This window comes from Crocodylus porosus, unplaced genomic scaffold (assembly GCF_001723895.1).
Source record: "Crocodylus porosus isolate Cpor-Errol unplaced genomic scaffold, CroPor_comp1, whole genome shotgun sequence".
NCBI classification, from domain to species: domain Eukaryota; kingdom Metazoa; phylum Chordata; order Crocodylia; family Crocodylidae; genus Crocodylus; species Crocodylus porosus.
Window position 1 is genome coordinate 229,967,927 of NW_017728886.1, and position 24,615 is coordinate 229,992,541.

The 24,615-nt window shown below is 44.6% G+C and overlaps 1 protein-coding gene across 1 annotated transcript in view; it reads right to left on the bottom strand.

The window, feature by feature from the left end:
* RAD54B (RAD54 homolog B (S. cerevisiae)) overlaps positions 1-24,615 on the bottom strand; it is a 107,979-nt gene that overhangs the window by 20,006 nt on the left and 63,358 nt on the right. The window contains exons 4-7 of the mRNA XM_019550571.1: positions 20,807-21,007; positions 8,679-8,966; positions 3,916-4,078; positions 3,172-3,397 (exon numbers count right to left, since the gene is read on the bottom strand). Of these exons, the coding sequence (XP_019406116.1) occupies positions 3,172-3,397; positions 3,916-4,078; positions 8,679-8,966; positions 20,807-21,007 (878 nt within the window). The remainder of the gene's footprint in view (positions 1-3,171; positions 3,398-3,915; positions 4,079-8,678; positions 8,967-20,806; positions 21,008-24,615) is intronic.

The following is a 24,615-nucleotide window of genomic DNA, read 5'->3' on the forward strand; positions in this document are numbered from 1 at the left end:
TAGATATCAGGAGGCACTACTTCACGGTCAGGGCGGCTAGGGTCTGGAACCAGCTTCCAAGAGAAGTGGTGCAGGATCCTACCCTGGGGGCTTTTAAGAGGAGGTTAGATGAACATCTTGCTGGGGTCGTTTGACCCCAGTATTCTTTCCTGCCGTGGCTGGGAGTCGGACTAGATGATCTGCTCAGGTCCCTTCTGACCCTAGAAACTATGAAACTATGAAACCCCTTGAGACCCGAAGCTGAACAGGGAGTAAGTGAAATGCTTCAGGGGCTACTGCAAGCCGGGTTGGTGGGGCCCACTATCTCTCAGTGGAACTTTCCCTTATGGCCCGTGCGTAAGGCTAGTGGAAAATGGAGGATGGTGAAAGACTATCGAGAAGTAAATAAAAGAACAAAGAAATTAGGTCCAGTAGTAAGCACTCTGTCTGAAATGTGGGACGCAGCCCAAAAAAGCAAACACCTCCCATTTCACAGCAATTGACATTTCAAATTGTTTCTGGGCAATCCCCGTATGTACGGGAGGATGATCAGGATATTTTTGCTTTCATGTTCAAAGGAAAACAGTATCGGTTGTTGCGCCTACCACAAGGGTGGTGCAACTCACCGATCTTAGCACACCAACAAGTGCAAGAAGCACTTGAGTCCCAGCCACAAGTTCAAAGCTACATGGATGATATACTAATTCAGTCAAACACTGCCGAAGAGTGTGCGGATATTTCTCGCAGGGTGCTGCAGACTTTGGAGATGGCAGGGTTCCGAGTGGATCCAAAAAAGGTTCAATGGGTACAACACTCGGTAAGATACCTGGGAATGCAGCTAGACACCCAGGAACAGACCAAGGAGGCATTAGCCGAACTCCCCTCACCCTGCTCTCTGAAAAAGCTGCAGTCCCAGTTGGGGTGCTGGGCGGCGGTTCCCGATTTTGCGGCTTTGGCCCACCTGCTGTATTAAGCACTAAAGGTCAAAGGTAAGCAGTGGGAGTGGGGGATGGAAACCGAAGGACTCCATCTGGAAATGCTGCAGGCCATATGGGAAAGCCCACCTTTGCTCCCTCCAGATCCCAGCACCCCTAAGTATTTGGAGGCCGGAGGCCGGGGGGACACCATCAGAGCAGTGCTATACCAGCGAAGCCGACAAGGATGGGACAAGTGGGAGTTGTTGGGGGCCTGGAGTCGGGTTCTATCCAATGTTATGAACCTTTGCAGAAAGAAATGTTGGCAGTGGTTTTTGGATAGGAGAAGGGAGAGAGATTTGTAGGAGATGCTTCCTTACGGATAAGAGCATGGCCTGGGATTTTGGTGGCTTTAAAGAAAGGCCCACCTGCGGAATCTCCACATCAAACCCGATAGCTGAAGTGGAGTTTGTAGTTGTCAGGATACCTGCATTGGGAGGTGGGGGGCATGCTAAAAAAGCCAGTACTCCCATAGTTAGAGACCCCTACAGATGGGGAGATCATAAACCCCATAAAATGTCCTGACAGTTTCGATCTGGCCAACCCCCATGCTCTGTTTACTGATGGGTCAGCTGAAGGCCCAGTAGCAACTTGGGCCTGGTACTGCCCTTTCTCGGAGGAATATGGGAAGGGGGACTTAAAGGGGAGTGCCCAGTTCGCAGAATTGAAGGCAGTGGAAGAAGCAATTGTTTATGGGATCAAGCAGGGTTGGAAAGAAGTGAGGGTATACACCAATAGTTGGGTATGCACAGAGGGGGCTAGTGAGTGGATTCCCTATTGGGAGAAAGCTCGATGGCACATGAAAGGTAGGCCAGTTTGGAGAATGAAGGATCAAATCAAAATGGCGATCCAGCATGTGGCCGGGCATCAGAAAGATGATTTGCCAGAGGCTTGTTGTAATGATTTCTGTGTGTGTTATTGATTTTTCCTCATAATAAAGAGTGGCACTTGGGTTTTACTTGGCGTGTGACTTGTGAGTTACTCACCTACCCCTTTTGGGAAGGGAGGGAGTCCCTATCAGTCATCTAATTAAATCTCCTGCCCTGAGGTAGGATCACCCCTATTCAAACTATCCAATGCAAATCTATTGTCTAACTTCCTAGCAAAACTACACAGTCAACCCTGTCACAAAACCCAAGACATAACACCCTGATCTTCCACAGGTAAACCAAGGGGACAACAACAGCCAACATCCTGCTGCTGCAAAGATTGTTAATTATACTCTAGAGATCCCAGGAGCGGGCCAGTTACAGAAGAAGGTAAAAACAGCCAAAGTCCACCATAGGATAAAATCCCTTTCTGAGCCCAAATATAGTTATCAGTCTGGCTCTGAGCAAAGGGGCAATACCCCCTAGCTGGGAACCTCTGCTTTTAAGTGCCAGCAGAAGCATGGTTACACCTCTGTCAAAATCCCCAGCCTTCACTGCAGCCAGCCCCCATGTGCTTCTGAGGAAGGCTTATAAAAACTCCTGACATGTAGGAGCAGGAGGAGAAAAAAAATCCCTCCTGGCCCCATGCAGCAACAGCAAAGCCCAGAAGAAGCCCAGAAGCATGAGAAATACCCATAGTAGAACACAGTCATAGCTACATCTAGATCCCTGACCACTCACTGTCTATCCAACCTTTTCTTGACCACCTCCACTGATGAAAATTCCACAACTTCCCCAGGCAATCTATTCCAATGCCTCACAGCTCTAACAGTGAAAACGTTTTTTCCTAATATACCACCTAAACCTAACTTTGCTGCAACTTCAAGCCATTGGTCCATGTTCTACTCTGTGCAGCAAGACAGAAAAGGCATTTTCCCTCTTCTTGATGTCAGCCCTTCAGGTACTTGAAGACTTATCATCTCCCTTTTTAAAGCACCTTTCCCACAAGCTGAACGTACGTTTCCTTCAACCTCTCCTTGTATGGCTTATCTTCCAAGTGGACTGAAGCATGGAGTGCACACAATGCTTTATGCTCGTAGTGCAAAGACAGAGGAGAGGCAGGATACAAGTATGTAGTACAGAAGCTACTAATTAAAAGCCTCTGAGCTCAAATGTATAAAGGACATGTACTTATGAACTAGCATTTGAAGAAGGAAGTTTAACTGGAATATTTTATTTCATTAGAAAATATTAACATTAAATCTTCTGTTTAAATAGAAACTTTATTTTCATGAATCCTCAATGCTGAATTGAATTTTACCCAATTCCGTTTTCAATATAAATCTCACCTGATCAACCGGAAAGACTTTTATCCTTTCACTTCCCAGCCACTTTTGAAATTCATATTTCCAGTTCTTTACCAGACTCCCAGGAGTGACAATTAAGACACGCTTTATTACAGGTTTGTATCCATAAAGCCCCTGACGCAGGAGAGTCCAGACTAATGAAATACACTGCAATGTTTTTCCTAAACCCATTTCATCAGCAAGAATGGCTCCAAACCTGTCACCAACTCTGTAAGAAATAACCACATTGTAGTAAGACTTTAAAGTAAATCCTATAATTATCTGTAATGGGGTTTTGGGAATCTGTTTTTAGGTATATACAAATATTTATTTTTACTGCAATCAGTGGTACTTTTTCATTCAGTTAAACCAAAGAGATTCTTTTTGCTTATATAAAACTTGTGTTCATTACTAAACTTGCATATTAAACTTTCAAAATGTTTATTTTAGTTTACATTCGCACATACTTTAAGAAGCTTTAAATAAAAAAAGGATGAGAAAAATGTAGAAAACAAAAATAGTAATTTTTCAGCAGATGATATATAAAGCTATGCTTATTCTTCACTATAAATTTCTGAAGTATCAAGAAACAGTGCACTTTGCCTTTGGTCAGGAGGTATTAAAGTTAAAAAAATATTCAGGTCTTTCACATGTAACATGGATATACAAAATGCTCCTAAGTTTTTGTGTGTTTGCTTCAAACAAAACTAAAAGTTAAGACAATTAAAATGAAAACAAATATCCTACCTCATTCCCATTACACATTCATACAGAAATACAATCCCTTCTTTCTGGTGTGGTCGAAGATGATTTACAATGTAAGGATCCACAACTACATCAATCACAGGTAAACCAGCCTTATTGAACATCTGTTGGTGACTTGGGTTTGGACGTGGCATAACTAACGAATCTTAAAGTTCAAAACATACAAAAGATGTTGTAAGAGATCATGTGTTTCTACTTCCTAAACATAATATATTGTTTTTCCTACATAAGGAAAAATTAGAGCTGTTTTGTTATACATGAATATCACGATATACTCGGGTCCCTCTATGCGAGGGCTACATTCCAAAAAAAACATTATAAAGTAAATTTGCATAAAGTGAATCCATTATTACATGTAACATATCAGCCTCACTCTACTCTCCTCCCTTCCCCCCCCCAACCATGACAAATTCACACAGTACAATAACTGCTGCAGGGAGAGGTTGTGAGCTCCATGCTGCAAGGAGCAGCATGCACAGGGGGTGCATCACAGCGCAGTGTGGGGCGGGGTGGAGAGGCACCCAGGGGAGGGAAGCAGGGCAGTAAGGAATGCTGGCTGCTCGCTGCTCCTGGCTCTGCCCTGCTTCCCTTCCCCGGGTGCCTCTTCAGCCCAGCGGGTGTGATCTAGTGTGGCTTGGAACAGTGGGGCTGCATGCTTCCTGCTGCACCAGGTCATGCCTGCCGGGCTACGGAGGCACCCAGGGCAGAGAAGTGGGGAACAGCGGGGCTCATTGCCAGCTGACTTTGCATAAGATCAGATTTTTCTTGCACAAAGCGAATTTCTGGTATAAATAAGGTTGTTGCATATAAGTGAATTCGCACAAAATGAATTTGCACAAAGAGAGGCCCCGGGTGTAATTCTGTAAATAATAAAAATCTTTACACCTTAAAGGATTCCAAAGTGCTTTACAAATTTATTGAATATAAAATGCAACACACTGAAAAGGTTTGAAATAATTTTTTACATAACATACCACTCCACTATTCAATTTTAGATTACTACTTGACTGAATATGTAGCATGAACCAAGGAGGCTATAAGGGAGTCACTGAAAGAAAGTTATAAACCAGTGGTGCCAAACCTTTCCCCACCCTCAGGCCGGATGGACAATGCTTATTCTGTCTGCAGGCCATACTGTCAAGGGAGCCATTCTGGCATGTGGAGCAGCAAGGCGGAGCCTGATCCAGTCACCTGGTGGGAAGGGGGGTGTTAATACAACATCTACACACTTGGCTGCTTTTTCCAAGTCTACATATCCTGGCCTGGCCCCGATGCAGCTATACAGTGTAAAGGGGGCATAGCCCAGCCCCGCGGGTGGGATGGGCAAGGGGACATGGCTCAGGCTCTATGTGGTTTTTTGGGTGGGAGGTCAAGGCCCAACACCAATCCAGCTATGCAGGGCTTGGGAATCTGGCAGTAGCAGAGGGGCGGCAGTATTAACTTGCCATTACTCCCCCACCACCAAATTTTCTGATCTTTGGGGAGCTCCCTGGGCCCGATACAAAGGCTCTGTGGGCCACGTTTGGTCCACAGGCCAGAGGTTGAGCACCCCTGATTTATTAAACAGTGGCCTACTTAAGCAGTAATCCTTCCAACAAAATATTCAGGTTTATAACTATGAAGAGGATATCCTCTGCTCCATCAGTAGGGACAGGTCTGTTTTTCCAAGGATGTGAAGGAGGAAGAGAAGAAATCACCAATCAGGCCCCATGTAAAGGGGCTTGGGGCTATTGAAGAAAGGCAGCCTATGCTCCTAGAGCATGTAATGAAAAACTAGTAGGGTAGAAGATGCATAGACACAGAGGGAGCATGTTGTAAGTGATGTAGACTGTTTTTCGCTACTGAGGCCAAGCCTACAACCAGAAAGTTTCACCACCAGAACTTTTGTTAGCTCATAGCTGCCAGCATGGTTGTGTTACTGCAACATCTACACACTTGACTGCTTTTGCCAGTGCTACATAGCCTCACTGTGAGGAGCTGTGTTGGCTGAAGACAGTCCCCCATGAGTAAGCAGCTTACATGGCAACTGGAGCACATCTACACTAGTGTTTTGCCAGAGGCCATAGAGGGGCTGGACCTGATGATCTCATGAGGTCCCTTCCAGCCCCTAACATCTATGAATCTATGAAAAACTCTTACACTGTTTAAGGAAGTGTTTTTTATAAAGGTGTCAGAAAAGGTGGGTATTGCTGTCTTACATAAAAATGTATGGGCACATGCAGCCTGGGGACAAAAAAAGGCAAATTCTGATACCTTTGAGCACAAATGAGGCCTCTGAGAGAAGGAATAAGCCAAAACTACATGACCTAAAATACAGGCTTGGGAAAATATGCCATGCAGGTACACCTTGTCTATGCCTTATACTTGTTTTTGAGTCACTCTGGGCACCTGTAACAGCTGATTTTGAAACTTCTGAAGGGTCCAGTCCCGACTGGGCCTGCTGACAGGTTTGTACCCAAGGAGTAGTAACCAAGGTCCTGTCCTAAGAATAGGCAGGTCTCCCTCCACAGAGAAATGGAAGCCTCATAGGCCTGACACTTATGTGGGTCCAGACACTGATACTCTAAGAAGGGTCAGTGAAGCAGCTAATCTGTAAGAACTATTTTACCCATCACTCATGATGAGCAGTCATCTTTGTGATGGTCTCTAACCGATTTTTTTAAACACACACATACACTTTACTCCTACCCCATAAACTCTAGAGAGAGTTACTACTGAGCAACACAAAACAATGAACAATCTACCTAGCACTCCCATAGTCAAGCTATGCGAGTGGTTATGGGTCCCCAGTGCTAAAGGGTCCTTAACAATCCCAATTTCCACAGGAGTTAAGAGAGCTCAACTTATAGGAGGAACTCAAATCCCTCTTAAAATCAGACCCCAAAAAGAGAAAGAATTGAAGTAAAATCCAAGTGGTTTCACACAGCAATGCAGAAACACAGACAAAATGCAGCCAATTCTGGGGCTGAACTTAGCAGCATTGTGCAACAACTTAGGGCAGAAAATAAATACTGCTCTTGAAACCAGAGAGAAGAATTTTGGTGGACAAACTATAATAAAGGTCTGAATTAGACCAGAACATTGGGCTATGAACAATTCTGCTCTTACAAGGAGTGCCATGATATCCTTTATAACTACATGTGGTTGAGATCTATTTTTTTGTTTATACAGAGACAAGAATGAATAAAGTGAGGAATGCTTACATCAGAGGACAAGTGAAGGTAGTGGAAGTATCTAAGAAAGTATAAGAAAGAATGGCATGTTATGGGCAAAGGGGTCCAGAAAAAATATGTGGGAAAAGAAGATACCAAAATGGCACCACTAGGGGAGGGAGAAGAGGAAGACCGAAGATGAGATAGAGATATATAATAGAGGGACATGAGAGAGATGGAGTTGCAAGAAGAAGATGCATACAACCGAAAGCCAGTGGAGAACCAGAATCTGCAACAGCAACCCTGTTTAGACGGGACAAGCAAGGGAAGAAGAGTTTATACAAGGACAATGGGGTGGATAATTGTAGACAGTTAAATCCATTTGTGAAGACCTTACCTCAGGAAATAAGCTATAAATATAGGAAATGGAATATGATATTAAAATGCAGTGTGAATGTTAAGTGACACTTTAATTGTATTTTGTAAATTAAAATGCATATATTGCTTCGTTTGGTGATGACCATTTCAATAAACATTTTCTCTCATCTGAAAGATGGAATCTTTGTGAAATACTGCCACTAAGAAGCAGACTGTTCCACTGGCTCTTTAGCAACAGATGGAAGAGTAACATTCATTCCCGCAGCTCTCCTCTTCAAGCTCTCACCCAATCTGATACTGTGCAACTTGTGAGACCTGATGGGATCACAGCACAAAGCAACCGCAATGTTGTGTTACAGATCTTTTTCTCTGCAGTGCATATTTCACTGATTTGGACAGCTTAAATACTTTTTATGTTTGTACACTGGTGGCTCTGAAGGGCAATATCTCTTGGGAACAATTCTAACTCTGCTTAACCTCTTCACCACTGTTCTTCTATTACAACTACTATGCTGCTCTGTTCTGCCAATACTCCAGTAAACTCAGTAGAAAGCTGAAACTCCTCTAGAACAGGGGCTTTCAGTAAGTGTACCCCCACATTCAGGCAGCTGGATGCAGGGGGAAGGGGAGTGGCATGCAGCTGGATGTGGAACACGACTTTGCCCCACCACCCCTGAGTCTGGGCAGCTGGGCGGTGCCTGTGCAGCCTGCAGAGGGGTGCCACTGCCCTCACCCCATTCCAGCCCTGCTCCTGGGAAGTGGGAAGGGTAGTGATTGGCAGCACTCTGCCCCAGCTTACCTGTGCATACCCCTTAGAGCCTTCCTGCATACCCCCAGTTGACAACCCCTGCTCTAGAACATAATAAAAGTTTTATTCCAATAAATTCATTTTACTTGGCAGGGCTCTTAGCAACTATTTTTTTTTAAACAGACATCAATAATAATTAGGCAGAACTGCTGTGTGACTACAATGTGTGGACTGTTTCTACATGTCAATGACACAACCATTGTCTTGTGCTTCACAGAACACCTGATGCAAAAGGATAACTCTGTGTACCATAATACAGCCCTGTTGTAGTGTTGTTGGTTAATCCCACAAGGAATGCCAGATTCTCATTTCAATACTTCAAGAACTTTAACATTTTAGCCATGTATTGAACTTTCCTAATACAGGATAAAGAATGATTCAATATATTAAAGAATTCTAAAACTTACTTGGTGCATTTGGATCATGGCGAGGTTTGTAGCTCTGGGAATCTTTGAGTAAATTTTCTTTAAAGCTGGATTTGTAAACGTTTCTGATGGGGGAACAGAATGGCTTCATAGTAGTTTGTGAAGAACCAGGTGGAACTGTAGTAGAAGTTGTGACACCAGACTGAAAACACCTGCCACTCTTAAAGTCCTCTGCTAAAATTACACCCATCACTTCAATTTCTTTTCCTCCAATCATCAGTGTTTGTCCTTCATTAAGACTTTCCAGGTCTTTAGCTTTATATCCAGTACCTAAAATGAGATTCAGAAATCAATTAGGACAACACAATGGGTACTGTTTTCTACCATCAGTCCCGTATTTTCTCATATACTACATGACTTTAAATAAGATATATACCTTCTTTTTGGAAGGCAAAATGTAGAAATATTTTTTTTTCCAGAGTCATGGCTGAGTGTGACATGGAGGAAGCTCTCCTACAAACAGAATATCCAGGAAGTGAGGCATCCCAGAAAACAATCTGGGTGAGGCAGCAGGAACTTCCTGGTATCCAGGACAGCAATAAAGTTGGGTCCCAGACCCTTGCAAGGGCAGCAGCAAGACTGCTACTTCTGTACTGTAAAAATTGTTTACATCAGTGGCGCACAACCTGTGGCCCGTGAAGTTCATCACTTACATGAGCTCACTTACGTCAACATGACTCCTGCTGAAGCTCTGATTGTGCAGTGACCTCTCTGAGCTCAGCATCATGTCAGTGCAGGTTCTGGCCAGAGCCACTGGTTTTGCATGGCTCTGGAGCCGAGGAATTAAAGCAGGGGTGGGTAAAATGTGGCCCGCAGGGCCCCTAAAAAATTGAGAAAATTAATATTTATCTGCCTCTGGCTTCCTGTCATGAGGCCCTCAATAGCTTGCCAAAACTCAGTAAGTGGCCCTCCACACAAAATATTTGCTCACCCCTGGATTAAAGGATTAAACACTGCTGCCATTTGCCCCATCTTTTCCCCTGCTGCTGAATTCAGTAGGGAAGAGGGGGACAGGGAATGAATGCATAGGTGCTGACACTAGGGACACTCGGGGGCTCAAGCACCCATTGAAAAAAAATTAGTGGGTGTTCAGCACCCACAAGCCATGTCGGGCATACCAGCCTGAAGTAACACAGTGCTTCTTCTGGGTATGCTCAGGGCTTGGTGTGGGAACACAGAAAAACACTCACCAGCAAAAACCAAAATCAGCGTGGATGAATAGCAGTACCATTAACATCCTGGGCTCTAGATCCATGCTAAAGAAGTGGCTCTGGCCAGAGCCCACTGACATATCAAAAAGTTCAAAGAGAATACTGGGCCTGGAGAGCTCCAGCAGGAGCCAGGCTGACATGCAAGTGAGCTCAAATTGCTCACTACACATGCTGCACACAACCAAAGGAAATGTGGTCACACCCCTCCCCTGCCCTAACCCTCTCTTGGCCATCAGCCCATTTCTGATTTTATAATTTGGCTTGCTTGTAAAAATAAATAAATAAATACATTGCGCATCACTGCTTTATAAGTTCTTGTAAATAATCAAGTATTGTTTCCAGACCACAGCCTCATCAAGATACTACAGACGGCATCAAGCAGCTTACTTACCCTGAGCCAGCTCAATTGGTCCTTGAAGCACAAGCTACAGTACTCAACCAATAGCTAGGGCTGTGAGAGGTTTAACATGAGACTGACTACACCCTTTCTGCTTGCTGTGGCCAAACAAGCAGCAGAGATTAGAACACAGCATCTGCTTGCTCCTGTTTCTACTCCAGCAAAGAAAAATCAGCTTCCCTGCTTAGGACATGCACCCCAGTTTTGGAAGGCTGATTTGGGGGAGAGGAAAAGGGCATGTGTTGTATATTGTTTTTCTCATGTCCTGTCATTTCTTCCAGCACCTGAGCTGGCTCACATATTTCTGCATGGCAATTACATTGTGCCATAAAGACATACCTGGAGCCTCAAACAGTTAATGGTAGAAGCCTTTTCACTTAAGGTGAGGACAATGCTAAACTCCACACTAAATGAGGTAGTCAAACACTAAAATAACCCAAGAGAATTATAATTAGAAATGCTGCCACAGTGATCAAAAATAAAACAAGCAGTTTGTAAGGAAACAACTTTTAACAGTCTTAGTGGTCACTATTTTCCTTTTTAATTTAGCTGAGGGAATGAGACTATGGGCTGAACTTTGGAATAGCTATATTTTCTTGCAAAACAACCAAACTGAATTTTTAACTTCCTACAGAGAAATAATAATGTCTCCAAGCTTATTCCTGAGCATCATGGAATACTTCCTGGTGGTTATAAAGAGCTGGCTGATCACATCATGGCTCTGGTTCCCTGCACTGTCTTCTGTTAAATAACATTAAAAGGCAGGCAAAATACATTACTTTTATAATTTTATATTTTCCCACTAAGTTATTGGTGCATTAGTAGCTCCCACAGAAATCTTATGCAATATCAAATGGAACAGGAAACTAATTTTTCTGATGGCTGCAGTTGCATATCATTCTACCAAGGCTATTTTACCCTAATATTGGCATATATATGTGCACATTTACATACAGTATACATTATGCATTATATTAATATAATATTATGCATTACATCCCTTATATATTAAATGCACACACTAGGGCTATATTGCTTCTGCCAGCACCTGATCCAGCTCATCACTGCATTGAGTTGCACAGACATATCCTGAGTCAAAAGTGACTGCACACCAGTTTATTTAGAATTCAAATGCAAATTTTAGTTAATATAGATAACTTTTATATGGTTTAAAATCTAGAGCTGATCATATAGCTTAGAACTATGCTTGGGACATTCACTCACATCTGCAACTAATCACATATGTGCATGGGCTGTAATGAACACATTAAAGACCTTGGCATCTATTCATTAGAGGCCTCCATCTTGCATACATCCTCCGGTATATAAAGTTAGAAACTGTATGTTGTTGCTATAGATGTACAGCAATTTAAAGAATTGAAATTCTCAGTATCCTTTCATAAAGGCACCTTTGCAAGGCCAGATTCCATGTTTTTTCTAATTTAAATAGGACAGCACTGACTAAGTGTTTGACCATAGTAGCAAAAAGTAACTGAAACCAATTACCATAAGGAATTGCACTCATTGTCAAGAGTCGAAACGTAACTGATAACCTCTGCAAGTTTGTGGACTCTCTCTCTCTCTCCATATATATATCATTTAGTTCATATATAAAGGTGCATATCTACCCTGCCTTCTGAACCTCTGAAGGGCCATCCTAGCTAAACAGCTGTTAAATAATGAATGTGGTTGCTTAAAAATTCTTCACTCAACTAGGGGAGGATGGGTTGTTCTTTAAGATCAAGCCCTTTCATTAATGTATACCCAATCAAGCTGCAAATAGATGTATGTCATTAATTGTATATCTGTGCTTATAAACCTGGAAAGGATTGGAGGCACATAATGGACCTAAACTGTTGGGAAAACTGAATAACTAACAAGAGATCCTCAGTGATCCTGGGGTCAGGTCTACGTCCATACTCCCAGGCATGAGTATGCTATTTCAGTTTCACTGCCTGATCTGATACTGTTTAAAATTTGATTTAACTTTCCAACACAGTGCTTCTCTTGAGAAGAGATGGGTATACTAGATCAGCATTTGTCAATCTGTGGGTTGAGACCCAAAAGTGGGTCACAAGCATATTTCAAAGAGAAATGCATGAAAGCACAGGGTTTCCCCTTGCAGGCTGGCAGCATTCCAGCCTCCAAGGGGCTGCTTGGGACATGGCCAGCATGAAGCCAGGCAGGGTAATGGGAGCAGCCCCAGCAGCCAGATGCAGGTAAGTGTATGTTGAGTGGGGGTTGGAGGGCCAGGGTGTGTACATGTGTGTGTGCAAGTGCATGTATGTGCGCGTGTGGAAGGGATGGGTGTGGGGGGGGCAGGTGCCTGCTGGCACTGGGAGAAGGTTGCCAGGCAACAGGGCAGGGGGGACAGAGGGAAGGCACCTGCTCCTTCAGCAGAGGAAGGGGCGGGGGGGAGCTGCTTGCTGGCTTGGTGACACCAGACCTGGTGCCTGTGCTCATGGGGGCAGGGTGGCTGGGAAATGCTGCTCAGGGGGCGGGAGGGGCCATGACCAGCTGCCTGCCATGGTGCAGGAGCCCCTGCCCAGGGCAGGTGTACCACAGACTTGCCCTTCTCCTGCCTCCAGCCCGTGCTGAGCTGGACTTGCTCTGCTGTCACCTATATGAGCCAGAGTTACTGCAGTGACTGTGCTCCAGCCCGAGTGGGATGGGGACAACTGGGGGTCCCCTTTGGCAGGGCTGGGGGGGCAAGGGGCTGCGTGTTGAGCACCATCAGGGCAGGGGGGTGTGGGTTGGGACAAGTCATCAATCTTGGCAAATGGGTTCCGGTACAAAAAAGGTTGAAAACCACTGTACTAGATATGCAGAGCCCTGTCCAATAAAGTAAGCTCCCTTTATCCTAATTTTGAGATAGAGGGCTTCCCTTTATAGGCTTGTTTCAAGCTCATTGTAGAAAATCCACATTCTACTACTCAGGCTGTAAACAGATGTCTCATGAAGCAGGTCTGATTGTTCTTGGTTTTGACTCAGTAGAAGAGCAGTATATCCCTTTAAATATGTAGCCCCCTTCCAAGAGGCATTGATGCTCCACTGCCAATAGGTGGCAAAGGAGAGCATACAGCCTGACAGGCCTGTCCCTGGAATTAATTCCAATTTAATTAAATGAACTGAAAATAACTTATACACATAGTGCTGTATTTTTGTGTAGTGGGGGTGGGGAGAGGGGAGGGAAAGAGGGCTGTTAGCGCACTTTATATAGCATACTTCACAAGTACTTGAAATGGGACAACAGGTGTGAACATCTGTAGGATTTCAGGACAAAAGGCTTTCTTCTGGGAGAAATGCAACAGCTATTTACTGTAGTAGTTCTCAGCTGGAATGCCATGGCACCCTGGGATGCTGCAAGAACCTGCCAGGGGCATTGTACCCTGTGGTAGTGGTGATGGTGCAACTGTCTTAAGTGCCTCTCCTTTCCGGGAGCACATTGGAGCCAAACTGAGGAGCAAAAGCAGGAGAAAGGTGTTAAGTAGGAAGGCATGCTGATTCTGCTGCAAATCTTTCCGGTTGAGCTCCAGTGTGCTTTCTGAAATTAGAGACACACAGGGCAGTGCGTCTACCTGATGGCAGTGGCATCTATCTACAGGCTGCTGCTACCACCAGTTGGAACTGCCCCACGCACCTCCATTTTCAGGAGGCACATGGGAGCCAAACAAGGAGGAGTTGCAGCAGTCTGCCTGCCTGCTGCACAACATAATGCAGGCAAGCATGCCTGCAGCTGCTTCTCAGTTCAGCTCCTAAGAGCAAACACATGCCTCTGTTTCTGGCAGATGCTATGCAGGGTCCGATTAGGAAGGGCTGCAGCAAAAGCATGTAGTCCTGCAACAGCTGCTTTCTGATCTGGCTCTGCAGGAAGTAGGTACACAGAGCAAATCCACCTGGCCTCAGTGGTGGTAGCAGTGACCACACTGTGGTACTCCCTTGGCCAGCTCCGCTACTACCTCCCCAGGCCTCATGTGCCCTTTTACCCACTCCATCTTCCTCTCACCCTCTCAGCATTTCCTATGACCTGCATATGCAGCTCAGCACCTTGTCCCTGCTAGCCATACATCCCAGACTGTCCAAGGTGTTTATAACGTATTAAATACTAGGATTATGTTTATATTATCATATTCAAGATATATTTATATTAGTCTTTTGACAGGGTGCCAGTAAATTCTGAAAAGTTCTGAAGGGGTTCCTTGAGTCTAAAAAGGCTGAGGACCACCGATTTACAGCCTTGCGCTAAAGGACAGAGAGCAGAGTTTTCATTAAGAACATCCTGAAAGAGATGTGCACTGGCGATTAATAATGGTGTATTCAAAGCACTAGACAACCTAGGAGTCAGTAGGACTTGTACTCTTATGCCAATTTGAGCTTAGATCCAGGAAAAGATTTAGGTGGAATGTAGGTACGTAAGTCCAAACTTGTGATCCTCAACATCCCTGCTCAGCTGCTACCTCATCTTGGAGACACCTGAACTCTAGAAAGTCACAAACAGAGGAGCCTAAGATTCCCTGTGCTTTGAAGTTTAACTTGCACACACCCACAAAAGTGCTTCAGAGCTGACAAGGCTGAGCAGCCTAACTCGCCTCTAAAACTGATTAGGGTTCAAAAGCTAGGTATTCTTTTACCTACAATTCTTGAAAGGCTTGATCTGGTAGGCACTGTTAAAGCATGCTCAACACACACACTATCCTCACAAAACACAGTGCCAACAATTAAGAATCAACTAGAAGAGGAGGTAATGGTGGTCCCACTTTATATATAACAAACTAGTGCAGGGGTAGGCAATAAGGCTGTGCAAAGTTTCGGTTGCCGATTCGATTCAGAGGAGATTCGGCCCAATTCAGCAGCCGAATCGCTGAATCCAAATCAAAGAAACCCATTAATCTCTCTGAATTGAATCAGAAGCCTCCGATTCGATTCGGAGAGATTCAGCGATTCAGACATAGACACAGCTTTATATGTTTTTTCTACATACCTCAAGGTACCAGGAGGCTTGTGAACACTGAGATGGTGAGGCGGATGGAGTGTTCCACAGGAGTGCTGGGCGGTCCCCAGCATGCTCAGCGGCAGACCAGACCCAGAAGTGGACCCAAACCACTTCCAGTCCACTTCTGGATCCTCCAGAGAGTGCATGGGGGACAACCCGTCCAGCCCCCCGAATTGGCGACTGGTGCCTCTTGAGTCTGGGGGGGGGCACCCAAGGTCCCCCCATGGCCAATCACCAAGCTGGGGGGGCACAGAGGTGGACTCAGAAGTGGACCAGAAGTATTTCCAGTCCACTTCTGGGTTCGCCACTGAGCATGTTGGGGACACCCCCACGCTCCTGTGGGATGGTCCATCTGCCCCACCATCTCCATGTTCACAAGCCGTGCCTGGTACCTCGAGGTATGTAGAAAAAACATATAAAGCCGTGTCTATGGCCAAATCCTTGATTCTTCTAATCAGAACTGAATATTCAGATTCGGGCGAATCAAACTAGGACAGTGATCCAAATCAGTGAATCGAATCACTGTCCCCCGAATCGGGCTGAATCCAAATCCAAATCCAAATAGAATACAGCCCGCTTCGCACACCCCTAGTAGGCAACATTTTTAGCCAGACTGCCAAAATACATCCAGTGTCTACCTTGTAAGGTGCTGGAATGCCAGTACATCAAAAAAATGAAACCGGGGTGGGGGGTACATGGCAGGATGCCCTGCATATTAATATAATCAATAATCATAAATGCTAAGGGGTTTTGAGGGGGTTGTTTTATATTTTACAGTAAATACCAGGTTTCCTAAAAATTCTAAACCTGGTGACAATAAAAAAACTTCATATACTACCTTTGTTCTTGTGCATTTTTTTTTGCTAAGCATGTTGTGATGAGAGAGAGAAAAAACAGAGAGAGAAAGGAGAGAAAAAAATGAGTGCAGGGACACTGGATCCATTATACTTCCCTTTTCATCTTTACTCAAGACATGTGTAAAGTACTCTAGGAGAGTACATGTTAGCTTTATATAAAGCTTTAGCTTTCTGGAGCTTGATATTTGGAAATACTGTTTACATCCTGTAGACCAGGAGTGGCCAACCTGTAGCATGGGTGCAACAAGTGGCAAAGGAAACCTCTGGGTGTGTGGCACACTGGGGAGGGTACAGGAAGTACAGTGGCAGACAGGGCAGAGAGCAGAAAGCAGAGCATCAGATAAGGCTGGGTGCAAAGGGCAGATCGCAGAAAGAAAACAAGCAGCTTGGTTGGGGAGTAGGCCTGTAAGAAGCAGCAAGCATTCGCTTTGGATTCAGCCAATTTGAAGGGACAGTGATTCGATTCGGTGATTCGGATCACTGTCCTGATTCAATTTGGCCAATTCATATTCAGAGATTCGACGCCGATTCAGAGCCAGCCCTAGACTATAATGGGGAATCACTAAAATACCTATAACTTTGTCATTTTTTTGCAGATTCAGATGAAAACAGCAAGGATGGTAGAGCCCCTTTTGAGGGCATGAAGCTTGCCAAGTTTAAAACAGACAGGTGCTGGGGTTTCTGTGAAAGTGCACCTCAAACTGTTAAAAGCAAAATCCCAGCACCTTCAGGAATAACAGCTGCTCCATGAAACCAGAATCCAAGGAGGTGCAGTGGGGTGTCACAAAATCTCCAGCAATGCTGAACACTCTCTCACTTGGAACACTGGTCAGTGGACAAACAGGTATTCCCAGGCAACCATGGCCAGATCCTGCCACACCTGGCTGCGGGTTGCCCAATAGGCCAAACGGTTGCAGTGCAGCAGCTCCATGTCCTTGCCAAAATAGGTAGTGTGGAGGTGCTGGTGGCTACTTATCTGGTGCCTCTGGACCCCAACATTGAAGCCATGCTCTTGGCCCACATTGGCAGCAGCTGTGGTGGAGGAGATTGGTTTGTGGTTGGAGTACTGGCACAGCAAAGTGGATCTCCCTCTTCCACGTGCCCTTCTGCCTTCCTGACTCTGTTCACCAGCACCTCTGTCTAGTGATCAAGGGTTTTGCTGTTGCAGATGCTCCTCTTCACCCTTGGGTCACACATTTCCACCAGCATGTGAACCATACTAGACCAAAACGGATACAGCCATTTTTTGATGCCCTCCTTCAGCTGCTTCACCAGTGCCTGTATCTCATGTGAAAGTGGTTTGCCCAGCCAGGAACACTGATCTCCTGGAACTTCTCCATTTCTTTCTCAAGCTCCTTCACTACGGGGATTACCTGGCTAAGGACGACATCGCCAGCGCTGAGGCTTTCAGTGGCCTCGAGGACCAGCTTGAGGACAACCAAGATCTGGGAGATGGTATCCCACTCAGTTTTAGGAGGCTGCTGATCCCAATCTCCCTGAACTAAGGCCTTCTGTGGCTCAGCCAGCCTTTCCAACACCAGGTATGTGGAGTTCCACCGAGTCTCCACATCCTGCATGATTTTGTGCTGTGGGATGCTCAGCTCTGCCTGTTTGTACCGCTTGATGCTCCAGTGGAAGTATCCTGCCACCTTCTTGCATTTCGAAATAAGCTGGATGATAGTGATGACACTATCACTGGAAGCCCTGTCCCCTGACAATGAGGTGCAACTTGTGTGCCACACTGCTTTCATAGTTTCATAGTTGACCATATTGGCCCTGTTTTCGGTAACCATGAACCCGCGGGTGAGCTCACCCTGCCCAACAAGCCACCCCTGCACCATGCAGTTTGTGGCCACCATGATCTTCCTTGCTGTATGGGACCCATCCATCACCTCTGCTTGACAGAGAGCCCACCAACATTCTGACTGATGGCATCAGTGCTCTGAGGGAGAGGTCAGCATGATCTTCACCCCAGCTGCTCCAGACATCTTCTGCAGCTCCTCCCTCAAGTACTCCCTGAATGCCTCACACAGGGAGGGCACCACCATCCTGCTAAAGATGGCACATGCGGGCAATTGATATAATGGGGCCATGAGCACCATGAGCTGCCTGAACCCTGGATGCTGAACAAAAGAGAAGGGCTGGCCATCCAGACCAAGCATCCCCCAATGCTTCGGTTGACCTTGCTCACCTTCAGAACACGTCCCCACCCCTTTGTCTCTGCCTTTCCCCCAATGGTCCAAGGTGGCCTGCCTCTGCTTCTTGGGGACAGGGGCTTTGAAGCGAGAGGGGGACTTCTTTTTGGGCATGCTCCCACTGGTGCCAGGCTGAGGAAGAACGAGGGCAAGGGGGTGCTGCCTCCTGAGATGCAGCAGCATTGCTGTGGTGGTGAGGTGTTTCATGTTTTGCCGCAGCTGATCTGCCTTTGGCAGTGCTGGCAGGTAGCATGCCTGGGATCATGTGCCACCTCAAAATGATCCCACACTACACTATGTACCCGCTTCTGGGTTGAGGGTGGGGATCCTGCCTTATTCCCCTCCTCAACAGGCAGAGGCACAACAACAGGAGCAGCTGAGCAACCTGCCCCCACAACCTCCTCTGAAGTGCATTCCAGAGAAGGAGACCTGCCTCTAGGGGAACTTTGACGGGTTTGTGGCACACAAACTCAGATTCTCCCTCCTTCCCCAGAATTTCCTTTGCTATGGCCCTCAGCTCCTCTGCTTCCAGATCTAGCTCCTCCTTTGGCACTGAGAGGCTCATGCTGGGAACTGAAACTGGGGTGGAGAATGTCATGCTGCTGCTGGTTAGTGGTGTTAGTGGTGGTGGTGGTGGTGGTGCAGGTACTGCTAGCACATCCTTGCTCTCACTAGCAGCAGAAGACTCACTGCTGCCCAGAAAGACAGTGCGTCTATATTTGGGGTGGGAGGGAACTTACAGCTCTCCCTTTGCCCCCTCAACCCCCCACCAGAAGACCTGGCACTTGCCTTTCCAGCATGCTTCATAATGTTTGGCGGGCTGCAAAATGTGTGTGTAATATATGTTGTGCTTTCCTGCATAGTTGTAGAATACTGTCAGGAAAAACACAGATTTCTTTTTGTGGGGGGAAAGAATATAAGGATTTTGGGGGAAGAATAAGTTGAAAGGAATGAATAGGGATAACAATAGGGATTGTAGGCAAGTGTAAGTAGGAAAGGATTGGATACAACTTACAAGAAAGACTAGCTAGCAAGAGACGCCTTTCAGACACTGCTGCTCCAAGAGAGACACAGGTCACAATAGGCACAAATCACTCTAGACACAGCTTTATGTTTTCTACATCCCTCTCCAAGAGCACTGTGATTGGAAGGGAACTCGGAGCAAGATCACAGTCACTGGCCAGCTACAGATGTCAATATCAGAGCAGTCTTTCCCCACCTCTCAGACTTTCCATATACAGAAAAATCACCCAATCCCCCTCCCTCTTCTCAGTTTCTGTTTCCTGCAAACCTTCCGAATTCCCCAATTCAATTTGGAAATTCGGCTGCAAAACTAGGCCAAATCTCCTCCAAATCGAATCGGCTACTAAAGCTTCACACAGCCCTAAGTAGGGAGCAGAAGGCTGACCAGGATATCAGGTAAAGGAAAATGATAGGAGTGGCACTTAAGGTAAGTACAGGCCTTATTTGTTGCATGCCTGTTGAAAAGGTTGACCCCACTGCTGTAGACCCTGTGCTTTATGGCTGTTTAAGTGTTACTGATCTAACAACAGGACTTGTTTGATACATTTCAGACAGAAGCCAGGGTAGATTTGCACCTTACAAGTTAACTAAACCACAGGTGTATAGCAGAAACTTTTGTCAGCAGTAGCTTATGTTACTCAAAGCTTATGATATACATCTGATTTAGTTAGTCTATAAGGTACCTTGCCTTCTGCCCAACTTCAAACTAACCTCTTTCTCGATACACTTCAGTCACTTCTCTCCCCACGCCTTAAACTAAGCTTATCTGTAGATAGAGCTTTGATATAAATTAATTTAAATTGGTTTGTATGTTCAGGACTGATGTGCAAATCAAATTGCTTGGCCCTGGTAGTAGCAGCAAAGTTTGCAATGTTAGGACTCTAACAAAATATTAAAGGACAGACATTTCTGCACTAAAATCAAACCAAATTGGGTTTGTAGCAACACATTAAACCAGTTTCTTCCTAAATAGATTGCTTTGGTTTAGCAAATTAAATTGTTTCTTGCCTTTCAGACAAAAATAACTGCCCTTGAGCTAAGTGACTATAGCCTTTACCCCTCTGCTTTATTTTAACTCAATATCAAATCAAAGTCTTCTAGCTTAACATCTGCTAAGATTGTAAGACTCAAAATTGCTATTCTGTTGATTTTGGATTGGCTGGAAAAATTAACTCTTCCCTTTATGATAATATTGTCAACCACTTAACTGTAGTTGAAAAATAGACTCAATCTCAGTTACTCCAAGACCTGTGACAAGAACAGTAACAAGAAATACATTCAAACAGAAGCTCAGCCTTAAGCCTGATGATCACTGATGCATTTCTCCCTGGTTACAAGCCACTCCTCCACAGCAAACAGCCTAATTTCACTTTATTCAAGCACACATTTACTTTAGGCCAATACTAAGTTACAAATGTGTACAGTGTAAAATACCTTTTCCAATGTCTTTTCCTTCCATGTCTTTCAGCACCAGAGACTTCCTTTTTGCAATAAGAACAGCATCACCTTCCCACTTCTTGTGTTTTTTCTTTGAAGCTTTACACCATACAACACTAAAATATTTAGTAAAGCAGTCAGGCTCCTCCTGCTCTTCTTTGCACCTTGCAACTTCTGGTGCTTCAACATGCACTGGGTCTAAAAAGAGGCAAAACAATTAAATGCATCTAAAGCTCTCTAATGATCGATAGATTTATTTTTAAACAAGTACAACCAGTGTTTGTCCCACATAAGGTGATGCAGTCCATATCCTGAGTAGCTTACCTTAAAATTCAGAAAGAGGTCACATCATTCAGACTGAAATGGAACAGGAGATGGCACTTCAGAGAGAACCTGACCTTATGAAATTTTCAAGGAAGAGTTTTGAAGCAGAGTGCAGTTATTGGTGCATTAAAAAAGAAGTAGTTCTAAGTGTTACATAGAAAAGGCAAGAGTGGAGAAAAGAAAAAGGAAAGCTTTGAAATAACGCAAGAACAAGAGGAAAAGCAAGCAGAAATAAAAGTATAGTCTCAGATGAGATGGAGTTGGGAGTTCCACAAAGGTATGAATCAAGCATTACTAGTCTAGCACTGTCATTCATGTGGCTCTGCAGCTATTTATAACCACCATGGATGTAAGTTAATATGAGATAATCAGGTTAACAACAATAACGATTTACAATATAGTAGACAACGGCTATATGAGATAAGAACTAAGAATGTATAATTTCCATGAGTTACTGGTTTGAAATGAGTCAGGTAATAGTGAAATCTATAGCATTATCTCAAGGAATATCTAAAACTTTTCTTCACCTGCACAACATCAAAGTGAGAATCAGACTAATTTTCATTAATACTCCCTTGTATGCCAGTTTAAGTCTTAATCAGCTTGCTCCTTGATTTCATCTGGGATTCAGCACCACACAGATATGATTTTTAAAAACTCTGCTTATATGAAAGACTGAGATTTAAGAAACTCATTTAATAAATGCTGCTACTTAGACAGAAAGCATGGGTAATAACAACCTGACAGAATGCAATTAAACAACCTATTCATCACTTCCGATATTTTACTAAAAAAATTATCAGAACACAATTAGGGCACTGAACATAAGTTCATTGGTCTAAAAAAAAAAACCCTACAGTGCCACACACGTGTGCAGAACCACCTGGCTGGAGCAGAGATGTGCAATATGGTGCAGCTCCTTTACTACCCATCCCTAAGGGAGACCGATCACTGACAGCCTGCCCTCGCCCCTGCTGATAGTGGGGAGAAGTGGGGGGACAAGATCCCAGTGATGAGCTGGTAACTGCTGCCCCACAGCTATCAAGGACAACCCTCCTGCCAGCTAAAGGGTTGACAAGGGTGGAAGAAGAATTTCTGCCCACTCCCCACAGGGAAGAGGACTTCTGGCAAGTACCCGGTCTTGGAGCAGCAAGTGTCAGGCATCTTCCCTTCTGTCCAGAGGAATGGCAGGGGGTTAGGAGAGCAGCTCTCCTCTCTCCCTACTATCCTAGTGGGTGGAGGGGAGCTGTGTTTAACAGCTTCTGCTGCTCCCAGTGGCAGCACCTATTTAGGCTGCCTTCACAGAAGAGGCAGCCCTCCTTGCCACCACTACTTTAGAGACAGCACCACTAGTCCCTGCTGCCATGGTGTAGTGGGAGGATCCCCAAGCAAAAGGGTGTGGGGCCAGAACAGCAGCAGGCCCTGCAGGCTAGCAGGGAACGAAGCACTCTCCCCTTCCTCTGTGGAGTGAGAGAGAACAGAGCATTACAGCAGACCCCACTGCAGTGCTATGTCAACTGTCCATGCTACAGTTTCTGTCCACAGTTACTGCTTAAAACTACTGTTGTGTAGTGGAATACAGTACAGGCACATAGCAGTAAGGCATGTCCACAGCCTAAAGAAGCCATCTACCTAAAATGAATACAATTTTCAGGATAGTGTTAATTAATAATGTTAACATAATTTTATGCCTTTGTAATATTTTATTTATAGCAATTTTCTCTTTGAAACTATGTATTTTGGTTCCTGTCCTCCACTTCAGCTCTCCACTCAGTCCTCCATTTTAGTCTCAGACTTCCACTTCAGTGGAGCTGCCTTGCATGCAGAACTCCCAAAGTACATGGGATTCCATTACAGGTGGATTTCTTTGCATGCTCAGGCCCATAATCTATCCACGTTGATCAGTTTGTCAGCTGTAGAAGTACTTCCACCCTTATGGTACAAACACAGGAGCTGCTGAACAATTCAAAGCAATACTATATGACAACCAGAAGTGGGGAAATGCAACTTGTTCCTACTTGAAAACAGTATTTAATGGTGATGAGGGATAGAAATTCAGTCAGCATACAAGAACGAACTCTTGTACTTGCAGTGATCACTGGGTTCAATAAACATAGGAATAGATGAGAAGATCTACACATAGGTGAGAAGAACTAAAACAACAAGTTTTACCGTGGAGCTGTAAGCAAGCTTCTGCAGTCCTTCAGTCTCTCTAACTGACCTGAGGACCATCTTGCAACCTCCACAGCATTCCAAGTAAGGAAACACCTCTAAACAATAACTTCTATCATACAGCACTCTTGCAAAAGTAGCGAAGTGCCATACCACAAGCAGTAGGGACATGGGACTTGGCGGGGTGGGAGTTAGTCTGAGCCCAACTACAGTATAAATGGCCTTTAACTCTCCCCAGGGGCACTGATTCAGTACCAGCTAGGAAAGACAGACACCTACCAACTGACCAACACTTAAGCATTATAGATTTTAGAAGTAGTAAATATCCATTCATTGATGAAATCCTATGTCAACAAGGGCTAGAGAAAACACAAAAAGACTGAACTTTGTTCTGTTTCAAATTCCTGTATTTATTAGTGGTTCAGTAAAGCAAATAGAGAATTACCATCCCTGTGGTTGTGAAACAGATTAGCATGCGTTAACAAGCAGATTCCAATTGTTGCTCATGATTTCAAATCTATATTTTTGCAAGAACTGGGGACTTTTAGCAGCAGAATTTCTTCCTCCTCCCCTGGAGGGTGAACATCTCCTAACAGATGAACATTGGTTCCCTTTATTTTACAGTAACCTTACAGATGAGTTCACTGACCCTTGAGGTTGCCTTCATGGTCACTAAATTTTCCCCTGTGGATTCTACTTATATGTCTAGACAGGTGTTCTTGATGTGAATCATTGTTTAATTAGCTCCCGGGCCAGTTGTGATCTTTCAAATACTTGACACAAGCTATTTGCTTAAGAAAATAACAACAGATAGGGAAACATGATTTGTGTAGAGAAGCGTCCCTGAAGCATTCAACCCTCAGTAATTCTATATGCCATTCATACACTCAGTGACAAAAATTCCTCAAATCAATCTTCTAAACTGGTACCAAAATCTACATATAGGAAATACCCAATTTAAGTTTGCTTCTACAACACACAGAATATTTTCCTTGTGGTTATCATGCAGTACAATGTAGTATGAAAAATTTTAAGACATCTGGCTTGGTTGGCAGGTAACTTTTTATGCCTCTAGGCATTAAGTTAAAAATCATCAAATACCACCAAATATTTGCACCTTTCTAGATGTTAATTCCAGCGATCATTAAAATTATAAAATGAATCTATACATCTATACATCATCAGCTGTTTGTTTACTCACATACAACACATACACTCGGTTCTTAGCCAGAGTGCAGGACCTCCATCTAACCCAGGAGGTGCACAGCCCCACCAGGGGAGACGCCTTGTTGGACCTGGTGCTGGCCACG